The sequence below is a fragment of the Chanodichthys erythropterus genome, chromosome 9, assembly GCF_024489055.1.
Source record: "Chanodichthys erythropterus isolate Z2021 chromosome 9, ASM2448905v1, whole genome shotgun sequence".
In the NCBI taxonomy this organism is placed as follows: domain Eukaryota; kingdom Metazoa; phylum Chordata; class Actinopteri; order Cypriniformes; family Xenocyprididae; genus Chanodichthys; species Chanodichthys erythropterus.
Window position 1 is genome coordinate 34,295,029 of NC_090229.1, and position 12,417 is coordinate 34,307,445.

Sequence of the window (12,417 nt, forward strand, 5' to 3'; positions counted from 1 at the left end):
GAGACCCATTTGGTGAGATGATTCACACGTTCAGCAGCTTATACATTGATTCTGGTGAAGAGGAGGAAAAGATCTGTGATGATGTACAGGAAACATTTCCACCTCCACCACCGCTTGAGGTTGAAAGTGAGGATAAATCGGCTACACCCACAATGACGTCAATGACAGTAGAGAGGCTATCAGAACGACTAACTACACTCGAAGGCTGCTGGGAAGAGAGCAAACGGAGGATGATTGAGTGTGTTTCTCAAGAGATGTTGGATGCCAAGTTTCAAGCCTTGAGGGATAAAATTAACTATCGTTTTGATAGAGAGAGAGATAGAATGAAGGAACAGCTGGAACTAGCAGTAAGGGATTTGGGACAATCCATGATAGACTGTTTGAAACGGAGAGATGCACAAATTGACCAAAAATTAAAATCTATCAATGCTAGCTTATCTAACTCCAGACAGACAGTTCCTAATTGCTCTACCCCATATTCAGCTTCTCAAAACCAAACTTATAGTGTACAGAACATTCCCTCAGTATGTCCAGAAAGTCATACTTCCTTGCAGTACAATCCTCCAGTAAAACTAGAGTTTCCCAGCTTTTGTGAAGCGCAGGAAGAGGATCCTGTAAACTTCATTGAGCGGTGCGAGGAGTACTTTGCAGTGCGACCTCTCAGTGATGCGGAAATTATGGCTGCGTTGACTGCTGTGCTCAAAGGCACTGCTAAGGACTGGTGGATGGTGGAACGGCAACATGTGAGGAGTTGGAAGCAGTTTCGAGAAGTCTTCTTACAGTCCTTCTTAAGTGAAGACTATGAAGAAGTAGCAATTAGAAGATTGCAAGAAAGGAAACAAAAGGGGAAGGAATGTATTCGAGACTTTGCTTACCAGTACCGAGCGCTGTGTATGAAATGGAAAAGTGAGATGAGTGAAAGAGACATTGTCCATGCTATATTAAGAAACGGTAACCCTCGGCTAGCTAGTCTGTTAAGAGGGACAGTGAAGGATGTTGGTGAACTGGTAAGAATTGGCACGCAAATTGAAAGAGATTTTGAAGAGTCAAAGAGATATTGGAGTCAAGTTAATACAGCTGATCAGAAAAAGAAAGTTCAGTCAACTCACTGTCTCCAAGTAGGACCTTCTCGTACCAATACCAGTATGTTACAACCTTTTCCTAACTTGGCTCTAACTGAAATCAAGACTGTCAACATCCCCATTATTCTCCAAGACCGGTACTGTTCAGCGATGATAGACACGGGTAGTACACTCTCCCTCATTCAAAAGTCAACTTGGGAACAGATCAGCAAGAATGAGCCATATCAGCCATGCGGTGGTCAGGCATTCCTTCTCGCCAATGGACAGCAGCAGACTGCAATTGGAAGGGTGACTTGGAAATGTGAGGTCCAGGGACGTAAGATGGAGCTAACGTTATACATAATGAATGATACAGATTTGACCGTGCCAATCATCCTAGGGATGGACTTCCTGATGGATTCTGGATTGACTTTGGACTTCCAGAGATCAAAGTACATCATACCTGCCAGTGAAGGAAGAACTGAAGAAGCGTTTCCTTTCTCTCCACATGGACCCCAAGCAACAGTAAATTTTTATATAGCCTTACCCATCCCTCTTACATCCAGTGAAACCCATCTATCCATCCGAAAACTGGTTCAACAGGCTAATACTAGTGGTCAGTTCAAAACCGAATTGGAGAAGTTAATGTTGCAATGGCCTGCAATATGCACACATGAAATAGGGCATTCCAACCTGGTAAAACACCAAATTCTCACAATTGATGAAGTTCCTGTCAGGAAACGCCCATATAAAGTGTCTGTAGACAAGCAGCAGTTCATTGAATCTGAAATAAATGATCTGCTGACTAAGAAGATTGTCAGGCCATCAACTTCTCCGTGGGCAGCACCTGTTGTAGTAGTGCCAAAGAAGGATGGTAGTTCAAGACTGTGTGTGGACTATCGTGGTTTGAACGCAAAAACCTACCTCGATGCCTACCCTATGCCCCAAATTCAAGATATTCTTGAATCTTTGCATGGTGCCGCAATATTTAGTACACTTGACCTGAAAAGTGGATACTGGCAAGTGGAAATGGCACCTGACAGCATCCAGAAAACTGCCTTCGTCACTTCATCTGGGCTATATGAATTTTGTCGTCTTCCGTTTGGGCTCAAAAATGCTGCTGCAACGTTCCAGAGACTGATGGAACAGGCTCTAAGAGAACTCAAAGGCAAGTGCTGTTTCATCTACATTGATGACGTTGTAGTGTTCTCCAAGAATGAGGAAGATCATCTCTGCCACCTACAGCAAGTTTTTCATTGTCTCCATAAAGCCGGTCTAACCCTCAACCTGAGTAAGTGTAACTTTATGCAGCAGACTCTCACCTTCTTAGGTCACATTGTGTCAAGCAGTGGGATAAAAACAGATCCAGCAAAAGTGGAGGCAGTCACTTCTTTCCCAACCCCTCAGTCACTCAAGGATGTACAGCGCTTTCTGGGGCTTGCTGGTTGGTATCACCGCTATATTGCACATTTCTCTGAGAAAGCTGCCCCACTTCATGCACTGAAACAAAAAAATCTACTTGGTTGTGGTCAGAACAATGCCAACATGCATTCAACACTATAAAACAGGATTTAACCCAAGCACCCGTGTTGAAACCCCTGATTTCAGTAAACCTTTCACAGTACAAACGGATGCTAGTGAGGTTGGGTTAGGTGCGGTACTCACTCAGGAGATGGCAGGTGAAGAAAAGGTCATTGCCTATGCTTCACGCTTACTACGAGGAGCAGAGAAAGCCTACTCTGTCTCTGAAAAAGAGTGTTTGGCTGTAATTTGGGCTGTGGAAAAGTGGAGGCCATATTTGGAGGGGCGTTCATTTACAGTTATTACAGACCATGCAGCACTGACATGGGTGTTCCAACACCCAAAGCCGTCATCACGTCTCACCCGTTGGACATTAAGGTTACAAGGGTTTCACTTTACAATAAAATATCGTAAAGGCCAATGCAATGTGGTGCCTGACATCTTGTCCAGAGTTCATAACCATACTCAGGAAATGATTGCAGTAATAAAACCCACCGACGTGTTACCAAATAACATGGAAGTGGATCTAGCACAAATTGCCAATGATCAACAAAGAGACCCAGAGTTACAAGAATTGATTCAAGAGACACAGTGCAAGGATGTTGCTGATCCTAACCGCATCCATTACGTGATGCAGAATGGTTTTCTCTTTCGTAGCCTACCAAAAGGACAAGGACAAAAACTCCAACTGATGATTCCATCCAGTCAACGTGAAGCTCTGTTACATTATGCACATGACAGTCCCCTTAGTGGACACCTGGGGAGATTGAAAACTCTTCTAAAACTACTCGACATAGCATATTGGCCGAACGTGAGAAATGATGTGTGGAAGTATTGCAAGGAATGTACCATCTGTCAAAAATACAAACCTGCAATAACCAAGTTGTCTGGTCATCTCCAATCAACGCCTGTCGTCGAACCTGGGCATATGTTAGGGGTGGACTTAATGGGACCTTTCCCTAAGAGCAGTAAACAAAATGAATACCTCCTTGTGGTTGTTGACTATTGCTCTAAATGGGTAGAAATGTTTCCATTACGGAAAGCCAAGACACCGCAAATAGCTCGGATTCTTGTGGAGGAGATTTTCACCAGGTGGGGCACGCCTACGTATTTGGTGTCGGATAGAGGAGTACAATTTACATCTCAACTACTCAGTGCAGTCTGCAAACAATGGGGGGTTATCCAGAGATTGACAACTGCTTATCACCCCCAAACCAACCTTACAGAAAGGGTTAACCGCAATCTCAAAACAATGATTGCCTCTTATGTCGGTGACCAACATCGACTATGGGACAAGTGGCTTGCAGAATTTCGTTTTGCCCTCAATACAGCATGGCACGAGAGCACTGGGTTTACACCTGCAGAGGTTGCATTGGGGCGAAAATTGAAGGGATCCATAGAAAGAGCCATCCACAAACCACCTGATCCAGACAATCTTACTTACTCCCTTATCGACAGACAACAGCAGCTCCGCAACGTGGTGAAGGCAAATGTTGAAAGAGCCCAAGATAAACAGAGGAGATACTACAATCAACGGCATAAATCAGTTCAGTTTCAGGTGGGAGATGTGGTGTGGGTCCGAACCCATCCTCTTTCCAGAGCTAACGAAGGGTATATGGCTAAGTTGGCAGCAAAATGGAAAGGCCCGGCAAGAGTAGTAAAAGTACTTGGACCTGTTAATTGTTCTTTGAGGTACATTGATGATCCTAATGTTGTAGAAACTGTACATGTTCAAAATATGAAGCCATGTTATGGTTTTAGTCAACCTTCTTCTGAGGGGGAGGGTATGTAACAATCTTGAACTGTCACATTAGGTGCCCTGGTAAATGTAGATCCACTACCTGACACTAGGGGCAGTGTGGCCCTGATTGCTGTAGTATATCAGCAACGTAGAGGTAGAAGAAGTAAGATTGGTTTGGTGCTACAGCATGGTGGATGGTGTCTGCAACCCACTCTTATGAGTCCTGACTGGGAATCTTTGGGGATTTTCTGCTCAGTCAATAAGGACTCTTTAGTCTTTATGAACAATACAAAGGTGGATTATTCACCAAAAAGGCCCCTTTACCTCAGGAATTGTTGCCTTCAACTTCCTTGTGATTTCATGAGGCGCTAGGGGAAATGTATGCTGGTATGCTTGGGCACTTGTTGGATTATACCTGACTGGTTCAACTCACATCACTTCAAGATTTTTACTCCCTGGACTTCAGCTGCAAGGACTTCAACATTGCAAACTATCCAGATAAGTTACCATGTCACTTGGGAAGGGTGTTTATTTACACATGATCCTTCCCAGTGGTTAAATGATCTGACTCCAGTGGTTACTTGCTTACGGGTGATTTCATAACCTGATATTGATGATTGAATGTGTTCATTGTTTTTCTCTTTTACAAATTATATATACTTTTGCATCTACTGGTTGCCTTACTGAGTATTTTTGATTTTCATGGATCTTTTGCTGATGGTCCCTCCCTCATATAAATCTTGTGACAGTTTAGCTTAAAATACTAGGCCAAGTGTTACAACTTATATTCAGCAATATACGTTTATGACCGTAAAGGCTTTTGATTAAAAAAAAAAAAAAAACTATTTGAAATGCTGTTTTTAAACGTTTTATTATCAAACAATCTTATATCACGATTTCCACAATATCTGCAGAACTGTTTTCAACATTGATACAAAAAAAATGTTTCTTGAGCAGCAAATCCGCATATTAGAATGATTTCTGAAGGATCATGTGACACTGAAAATCCTGCTTTAAATATATCTTAAAATATATCCAAATAGAAAACGGTTGTTTTAAATTGTAGTAATATTTCTTTTTTTTTTGTTTTGTTTTGTTCCATGCAGGTTGATTGCCCAAGAAACCTGGCCAAGTCTGTGACTGTTGAGTAAACGCTTCCTGATCGATGCCCCAAACACACACACACACATATTCCCAAGTACAGACTATCAAAACATGAAGACAGTGAGTTTTATACACGCCAGCTTTCATATAACGTTCCTAAAGAACCTGAAGTGTACCTCCTATCTCATATCTCATCTCAGAGCATGATTCTGGCTTCATATCATTGCTGTTGACTGGAATGTGATTATTTTTATATTTGTCTTTTAGTGGTGGCGTGTATGGGGTGGCGATACTAGACCTAAACCTATAACACGTTTGTCTTAGGTCTGTTTATTGTTTGTTTGCTCTATTCATAATATTTGTTTAGCCCAGAAAGACTTCTAGATGCCTATCATCAAATACACATATGCATTTGTGTAGCAAAGATGGTGTTCCAGTTTGCTTTTAGTAACAAAAGAGGCTCAAAACTCTCCATTAGCTGCTTTCCATATGAGGGAAAAAAAGCAGGATTCTAGTGAATATGGCACTGAGAAAAAAAAAACTGTGAATCAGTGCTTAGTGGTAGTTTGCACACTATTTAGTTTATCCGGTTTGCTGCTATTTAAGGGGACGCACTTGTTACTGATGAGCATGTTTTCCCGGGATGACCTCTAATCATCTGGATTTTCATATCCACAGGGATTTCCATAGTTAACCTTCTTTACTCAGAGCACACAGTGACCTTTAGGGGCATTGATAAAGTATTTCTTTTGTCTGAATTTTAAACCATTTCTGATGTCCACTAGAGTTTGGTCTAGAGATCATGTCTTATATATTAATATCTCAAAGCAATTGATTGATAACTTTAATGGTGTTTAAAATAGTTGGCTAATACTTTACAGTAAGGTACAGTAAGGTAAGTATTTTTATTAGCATTTACTAATCTTGGTTCATGTTAATTTCTATTTTTAACAAATAAAGATATATAAATTAACATAATTAATGTATTCTGAACAATCGTGAATTAACAGTTAATAGTATATTTATAAATGACCTAGATTAATAAATGCAGAAAAAAAAAAAAAAGTTCATGATACTTCTCTTTAGAGTCTTGTTGCAAAGACCTGAATGAATCCCTGCCGGAAGGAAGGCGAAATGACTACAACCCCTGTAGATGCATGTGCATGAAGGGTCAAATATAAAGTGAATGTATGATCTGATTTACACTATGTGGCTACATTTTAATTCAATTTCTATGTGCTTTTGCCAAACTGGGTCATAGAAACGGTCATGTTCGGTTTAATTTCGCACAAGGAAATCTACTGGCGTTTTAAAAGACCAGTCAGCCATTTCTAAATGAAATGAAATGTTTACATCGCATGATGAAGAGAACAAAATGTTTGAATATTGCCTTTTTGAGTACTAGCTATCAGTTCCCACAAAAAAAAAAAATCATAAAAATGATTTAAACACAGATAGCGATAATGAATCACTGCAGTTGGTGACTCAACTGTATCGGTAGTTATTGTATGAGTGTAATATTTATAATCAGTTACTGAGATTAACACTTCAATTGTGTACTTGAAATATATGGATGAACATTTTGGCTTCCGTTCTTTGATTCCTTTGTTTTAGGAAATTCAGAGGCCTTGTTACAGTGTGTCTCCGGTTTACAATAGTACTGCCAAATGACAGAGAAAAACCGCGAACATGAAGTATGCTATGTTACATAGAGCCTGCCCCATACAACGCCACCATCATTTTGATTGTTTCCATGGGACCATTTTGTGTTTTGTCTTTCACTTGTTTTGTGTTTGGGTATTGAAGGGTTATATTTTATATACTACTTTATTTGGGATTAAAATGCTTATGTACTTCCTTTCATTCAAATATTGTGATTTTTAAATTTCATGATTACATTACTATGTTGTGCATAAAATCAACGTGAATAAAGATTATATCATCTGAAACTTCTGTTCAAAGCATCAGATGAGCGTTAACCAAAATATCTTCTATTAGTAGCATATAACCAAAGGTTGAAGAAGGGGCATATGGGGCAATAGCTATGAAGGTACAATTACAGTTCTGTGGTTATATTCTTGTTATATTCTGAGACTAAATATTTAAGTTATGCCAGCTCATGGAAAGGGTTTTAATTTCACAGGCTAAAATACTAGTAATGCTCTTTGGTCTGTGGAGCATTGAACTGCATTTAGATTTTACAAGAGCATCTTATATACGTGTAGCTTTATCTTTTCACCTTGAAGGATTGTGTGGTAAGTTATGTTTTCCAGATCAGTTCTGTCATCCACAAACAACATTCCCCCCACCCCCAATTTGTAGTACAAAAAAAGGCAGTGTGTACAGGATTTAAAATTATGATAAAAAAGTTAATAAAACATTCAGTCTTTCTAACTCTCTGGTTGCTTTCATTCAACTTTGGCCAAGTCATACTGTGGGAAAAATGCTTTGTCTAGAGTCATTTTACTAGGGTAAAAAATAGGGCATGGAACTCTTCTTTTTCAAGGAGGTGCCTCCCCTTATGTTAAGGTCAAACTAAATATTATGTGAGCTGTTTTAATTTATTTTCACATTACATAAAGTTTGTAATTTTGCAGTAGTCTTACCAAACAGGCGATACACAGTTCTGAAATCTGATTGGCTGAGAGTCTTTTCCAGCCATGTGATATTCTTCTAATATCACACAGAATTCTGTAATTCTAAATTCTATAATTTAAGGTACATTTCAAGTTTATCTATATTTATTTCTTCTATCTAAATAACTTAGAAAAATAGATTGAGTTTAAAATTTAACTTTCTTTCAAATACGAAAATGTTTAATTTTATTAATCTCTGCAAAAATCTTCTGTCAACTATGTTACTAGGCAAAATGGTGAAATGGTGTCAACTATGTTACCTGTCAACTAAGTTACCCTGTAGTGCAAACTCAAATAAAATACTTTGTGATCCTACTGTGTATGGCAAATATTTCATGACTATGGGTCTCATTCATGAAACGCGAGCAGAACGATTTTTTGTGTAAATCGTGTGTAAAGTGGTTCTGGCGTAAATTTTCAGATTCATTAAAATGTTCGTATTTTCCAAATGTTAGTTGGTACGAAAGAAATCTACACCTGCTCCCAGTCACACGTAAATAGTGCGTTTAACATCCGAGCGTTTTGCTCATTAATAAGGCTGCATTTTAATTCACCTTAATAAGGTACATATTTAAAGCATTTTGAAAAAAATATATATAGTAATTACATATGTTTTTTTCTTTTTACTTTTGTTGTGAGAGCCAGTAATAAGCTGCGTTCACGTCACCTTGTATTTACCGCTATCTTGAAATGACGTTATATTCAGAGCTGTTCACGTCCTTTTGGTCCTTGGACTGGAAATTATGCGTTTCCATGGCACCACTATCAACGCCTAATAAATCAATCTGCAGCGGTCAGGTGGTATAGTGGCCACATGTTACATGTGGGAGCTTTCAGAAAACTCCCAGCTTACAAACTAATTACGAGCTCTACGAGGACGTGAACGCTTTTTACAAGCTAGAATCTTGTGACTACAGGAATTACGAGGTCGCGTGAACGCACCTATAGCATCTGCAAACGGAGCACTTTAATCAAATAATGAATTGATTTCAATAGGGCTGGGCAAACTATGGAACTTGTTTCCTATAAAATGGCCAAATTCCTTCATTTGGTGTCATAATATGATGCCCATATATAGTTGTCAGTCGGATTTAATGGGCGGGATTTATGGTAATTGAGAATGAGCGTGCACGCGCATCCCATTTACGACTGATTGGAATTCATTAACACACACACATTTCACTATCACTTCTGACGTTTACAAAGTATTTGTGAATCAGGAGAAGAGTTTTCGGGAAGGTCTCTTTACGCGCAAATCACTCACATATTTACTTGTATATTTACGAATGTTTCATGAATGAGACCCTATGTGTGTACGTGCATCGGGGGTGAATCAAGATGAGGAAGGATTAAGGGATGTTTCAGTATTTTAACTAAAATAACTATACATTGTTTATTTGCAAGTTGAAATATAAGATTCTACACTGATTTCTACAAAGCCCCACCTTCTGGAAAGCCCAGAGTGATCTGATTGGCTAGCTGACCCAGTGCATTATGATTGACTAAACACCTCAAGCATGTGTTGGAAATGTAATGCCCCTTGATATAATCGCAAGGCTTCTATACAATTGTAAACACACAGTTAATAATGTCGTCAGTATTAATCTATCAGTTTGAGTGCAAGTAAGATTCTGAAAATGTGGATGATCAAGAAGATGGACCAGAACCAGTTTTGTAAGCATGACTTCACAGTTTCACAATGTTAACTTTTTATTTTGTAACTTTCTTACGATCAGATACTGTCACGATCACCAGTGAGAGTGCCCGTCATTGCCACCAGAAGGAACTCTACTCTGGACTACACACATCATTTGGACTCCATTTCCCATCTACCCTCATACCTTGGATTGATCACCCTGCACCTGCTACCCATTATACTATCACTCACTCACACATAAAAGACACTTGCACCCACACCTCCATGCGAAGCTTCACATATAAATTGCTTGGATGTCATTGTAACAATGTATCTCTTACAACTCACTGTCATTGTCAACAATGTTTTGACAGATTTTTTACATTTTAAATGTCTAGACTGCTGCTTTTGATATTATTTCAAGGCATAGTTTACATCTTCATGAACGTCTCAGTTACTAATGTAACCCTTGTTCCCTGAAGGAGGGAACCGAGACATTACATCAGAACTGAAGTGACGAATTGGGATCTCGCCTGAGAGCCCAATCACCTTCGAGTGTAAACTAAGTGATGAGAAACTGCGAGATTTGAGTTGCACACCCTGCTCCACAAAGCAGGTATATAAGGAAGATCCTGTGCATTCGCACATTCAGGTTTGTGCTGAGGAGTCAAGATGGTGTATCCCTGCCATTTAGTGGTGGTACAGCTATTGTGGTGATGGGACGTAATGTCTCTGTTCCCTCTTCAGGGAATGAGGGTTACAATAATAACCAGGACATTCCCTTTCAGTCAGTCACATTCGGCGTTACGTCAGAAATGAACTGACAAATTAGGATCCCTACCAAAACGCCACAATTGCAACTCTTCCAGCACCCTGCGCAAGCTGCTTAATCCCTCCGCACCCGCTGGGGTGGAGAAAGGCCAGGGCCTAACACAGAGAGAGTGTCAATCACTGCTGTTCCTTCCGACCCATACAATGAGACAATTGGATAACACTGGGAAAGCATACCAATGGAGAGGAATGCTGCAGGGACCACATCCTGCCCATAGGGAGGTATCATGGAAATTACACATATGGACTGGCCAACAGGGCAGTGTTACATATGGAAGGTCTCTGTGGTAGATTCAGCCTAGCTAGGGTGAAGTCAATACTGAGCAGAGAAAGCAGAGTTCGCTCTGCCAGATGGCAGACTGCAAGCATACACACACACACACTGTGGCGCTGCAAGCGAGAGACAGAGAAAGTTCCCAGCGTTACTGGCTACTTGTGGCAAATACACAGGAGGACACAGGCTCTACACAGAGATTGTAAAACCTTGCAAACAGGTTAGGTGTCGCCCAGCCCGCTGCTCTACAGATGTTATCAAAACATTATGCACTGCTGATCTTAGCCTATGGCGTCCACTATCCAGTGGGCCAGCCTCCGCTTGAAGACTTACCCTTCTGCTGTCCTCTATAACAAACAAAGAGCTGTTTTGAGGTCCTGAAGCTCTACATACGGTCCACGTACATGCGCAAATCAAGAAGAGGAAAGAGCAGAGCAAGGGCTGGGTCTGCCTCCTCCAGGGGCAGCGCTTGCAGGTTCACCACCTGAAGCATGAAGGGAGTGGTGGGAACCTTTGGCATGTATCCAGGCCAGGGACTCAGGATTATGTGTGAGTTGGCCAGTCCGAATTCCAGGCACAATTCGTCAACGAAAATTCCTGCAGGTCCCCTACCCTCTTAACTCCCTCGGGTCAGCGGTCACGCCGGCGATACTACCTCGGTTTTTTCTTACTAGTGTGAAAGAGACTCAAAATACTCTGTCAATGTTGCACATACAATTAAGAGTTGTATACCATTTTAATCTGTGGAATATTTTCTTTTATTTGTGTACACTCAGAGTAAAAACAAAATGTTGTGCTTTTTGTAAAATAAAGAAAACTAACATGATGCGTGATCTGTCATCTCCCTCTGAATGAAGTTCAATCTGATAGTTCTCAGAAAATTAACTGTAACTTAGTGAATACTAATCACACAAAAAATTAGACTTATGTCTAAAGAAACGTTAAAATGTCAGGTTTTAAATTGTGTAGGTCAAATCGAAAACAAAAATTCTGTGTTTATGTAATCTGTATGAAAAAAGAGCCATGTCAGAAGTCTGTGATTCAGCTCATTATCCGCTAATGCGGCCACGCCCACAGAGCAAGTGCTATTCAGATGCAAATTCTGAGGCAATACATGTATACATCATCGCAATCGTGTATTTATTGTCTTCAAAAGTGTTTATCTGTATGTTAAAGCTATGGTTAGAGACCTCTGGAAGACATGCCATTAGTTCCTGGTTCTTTAGATTAATTTGTGGACTAAATGTGCACAGAGCGCCCTCCGGCTGCAAGTATGAATTGAAAACACAGTATCCAGCACTCATAGTGATGACAATAAATTTGTCTTCTCAGGTGTGAATTACAGGATTATTCATGATGATTCAAGCCTCCACGCATACTGTTTCTTGACAAAAAGTGTCTTACAAAAACTAAATCAATATATTGTTTTATATGAATGAGTAGGCAGGATATTTTACATCATTTTGAAGCAAAAACTCTAGTCTACAACCTCCAATACCGTTTCAGTGACTTAATTTTTTTGTTTTTTCAATAACCATGCATAAACGTTATTCCTTCAAAAACACAAACATGTACATACATGTTCCTCACATATTATGGTAGCCTAGTTTGTG

At 40.0% G+C, this 12,417-nt stretch overlaps 1 protein-coding gene across 2 annotated transcripts in view; it reads left to right on the forward strand.

The window, feature by feature from the left end:
• The window catches only part of gfpt1 (glutamine--fructose-6-phosphate transaminase 1), a 44,227-nt gene extending 35,855 nt beyond the window's left edge, over window positions 1-8,372 (forward strand). For both annotated transcript variants that reach the window (XM_067395426.1, XM_067395427.1), the window contains one exon: window positions 5,430-8,372. In XM_067395426.1, coding sequence (XP_067251527.1) covers window positions 5,430-5,474 — 45 coding nt within the window. In that variant the 3' untranslated portion in view covers window positions 5,475-8,372. The remainder of the gene's footprint in view (window positions 1-5,429) is intronic.
• The last annotated feature ends 4,045 nt before the right edge of the window (window positions 8,373-12,417 follow it).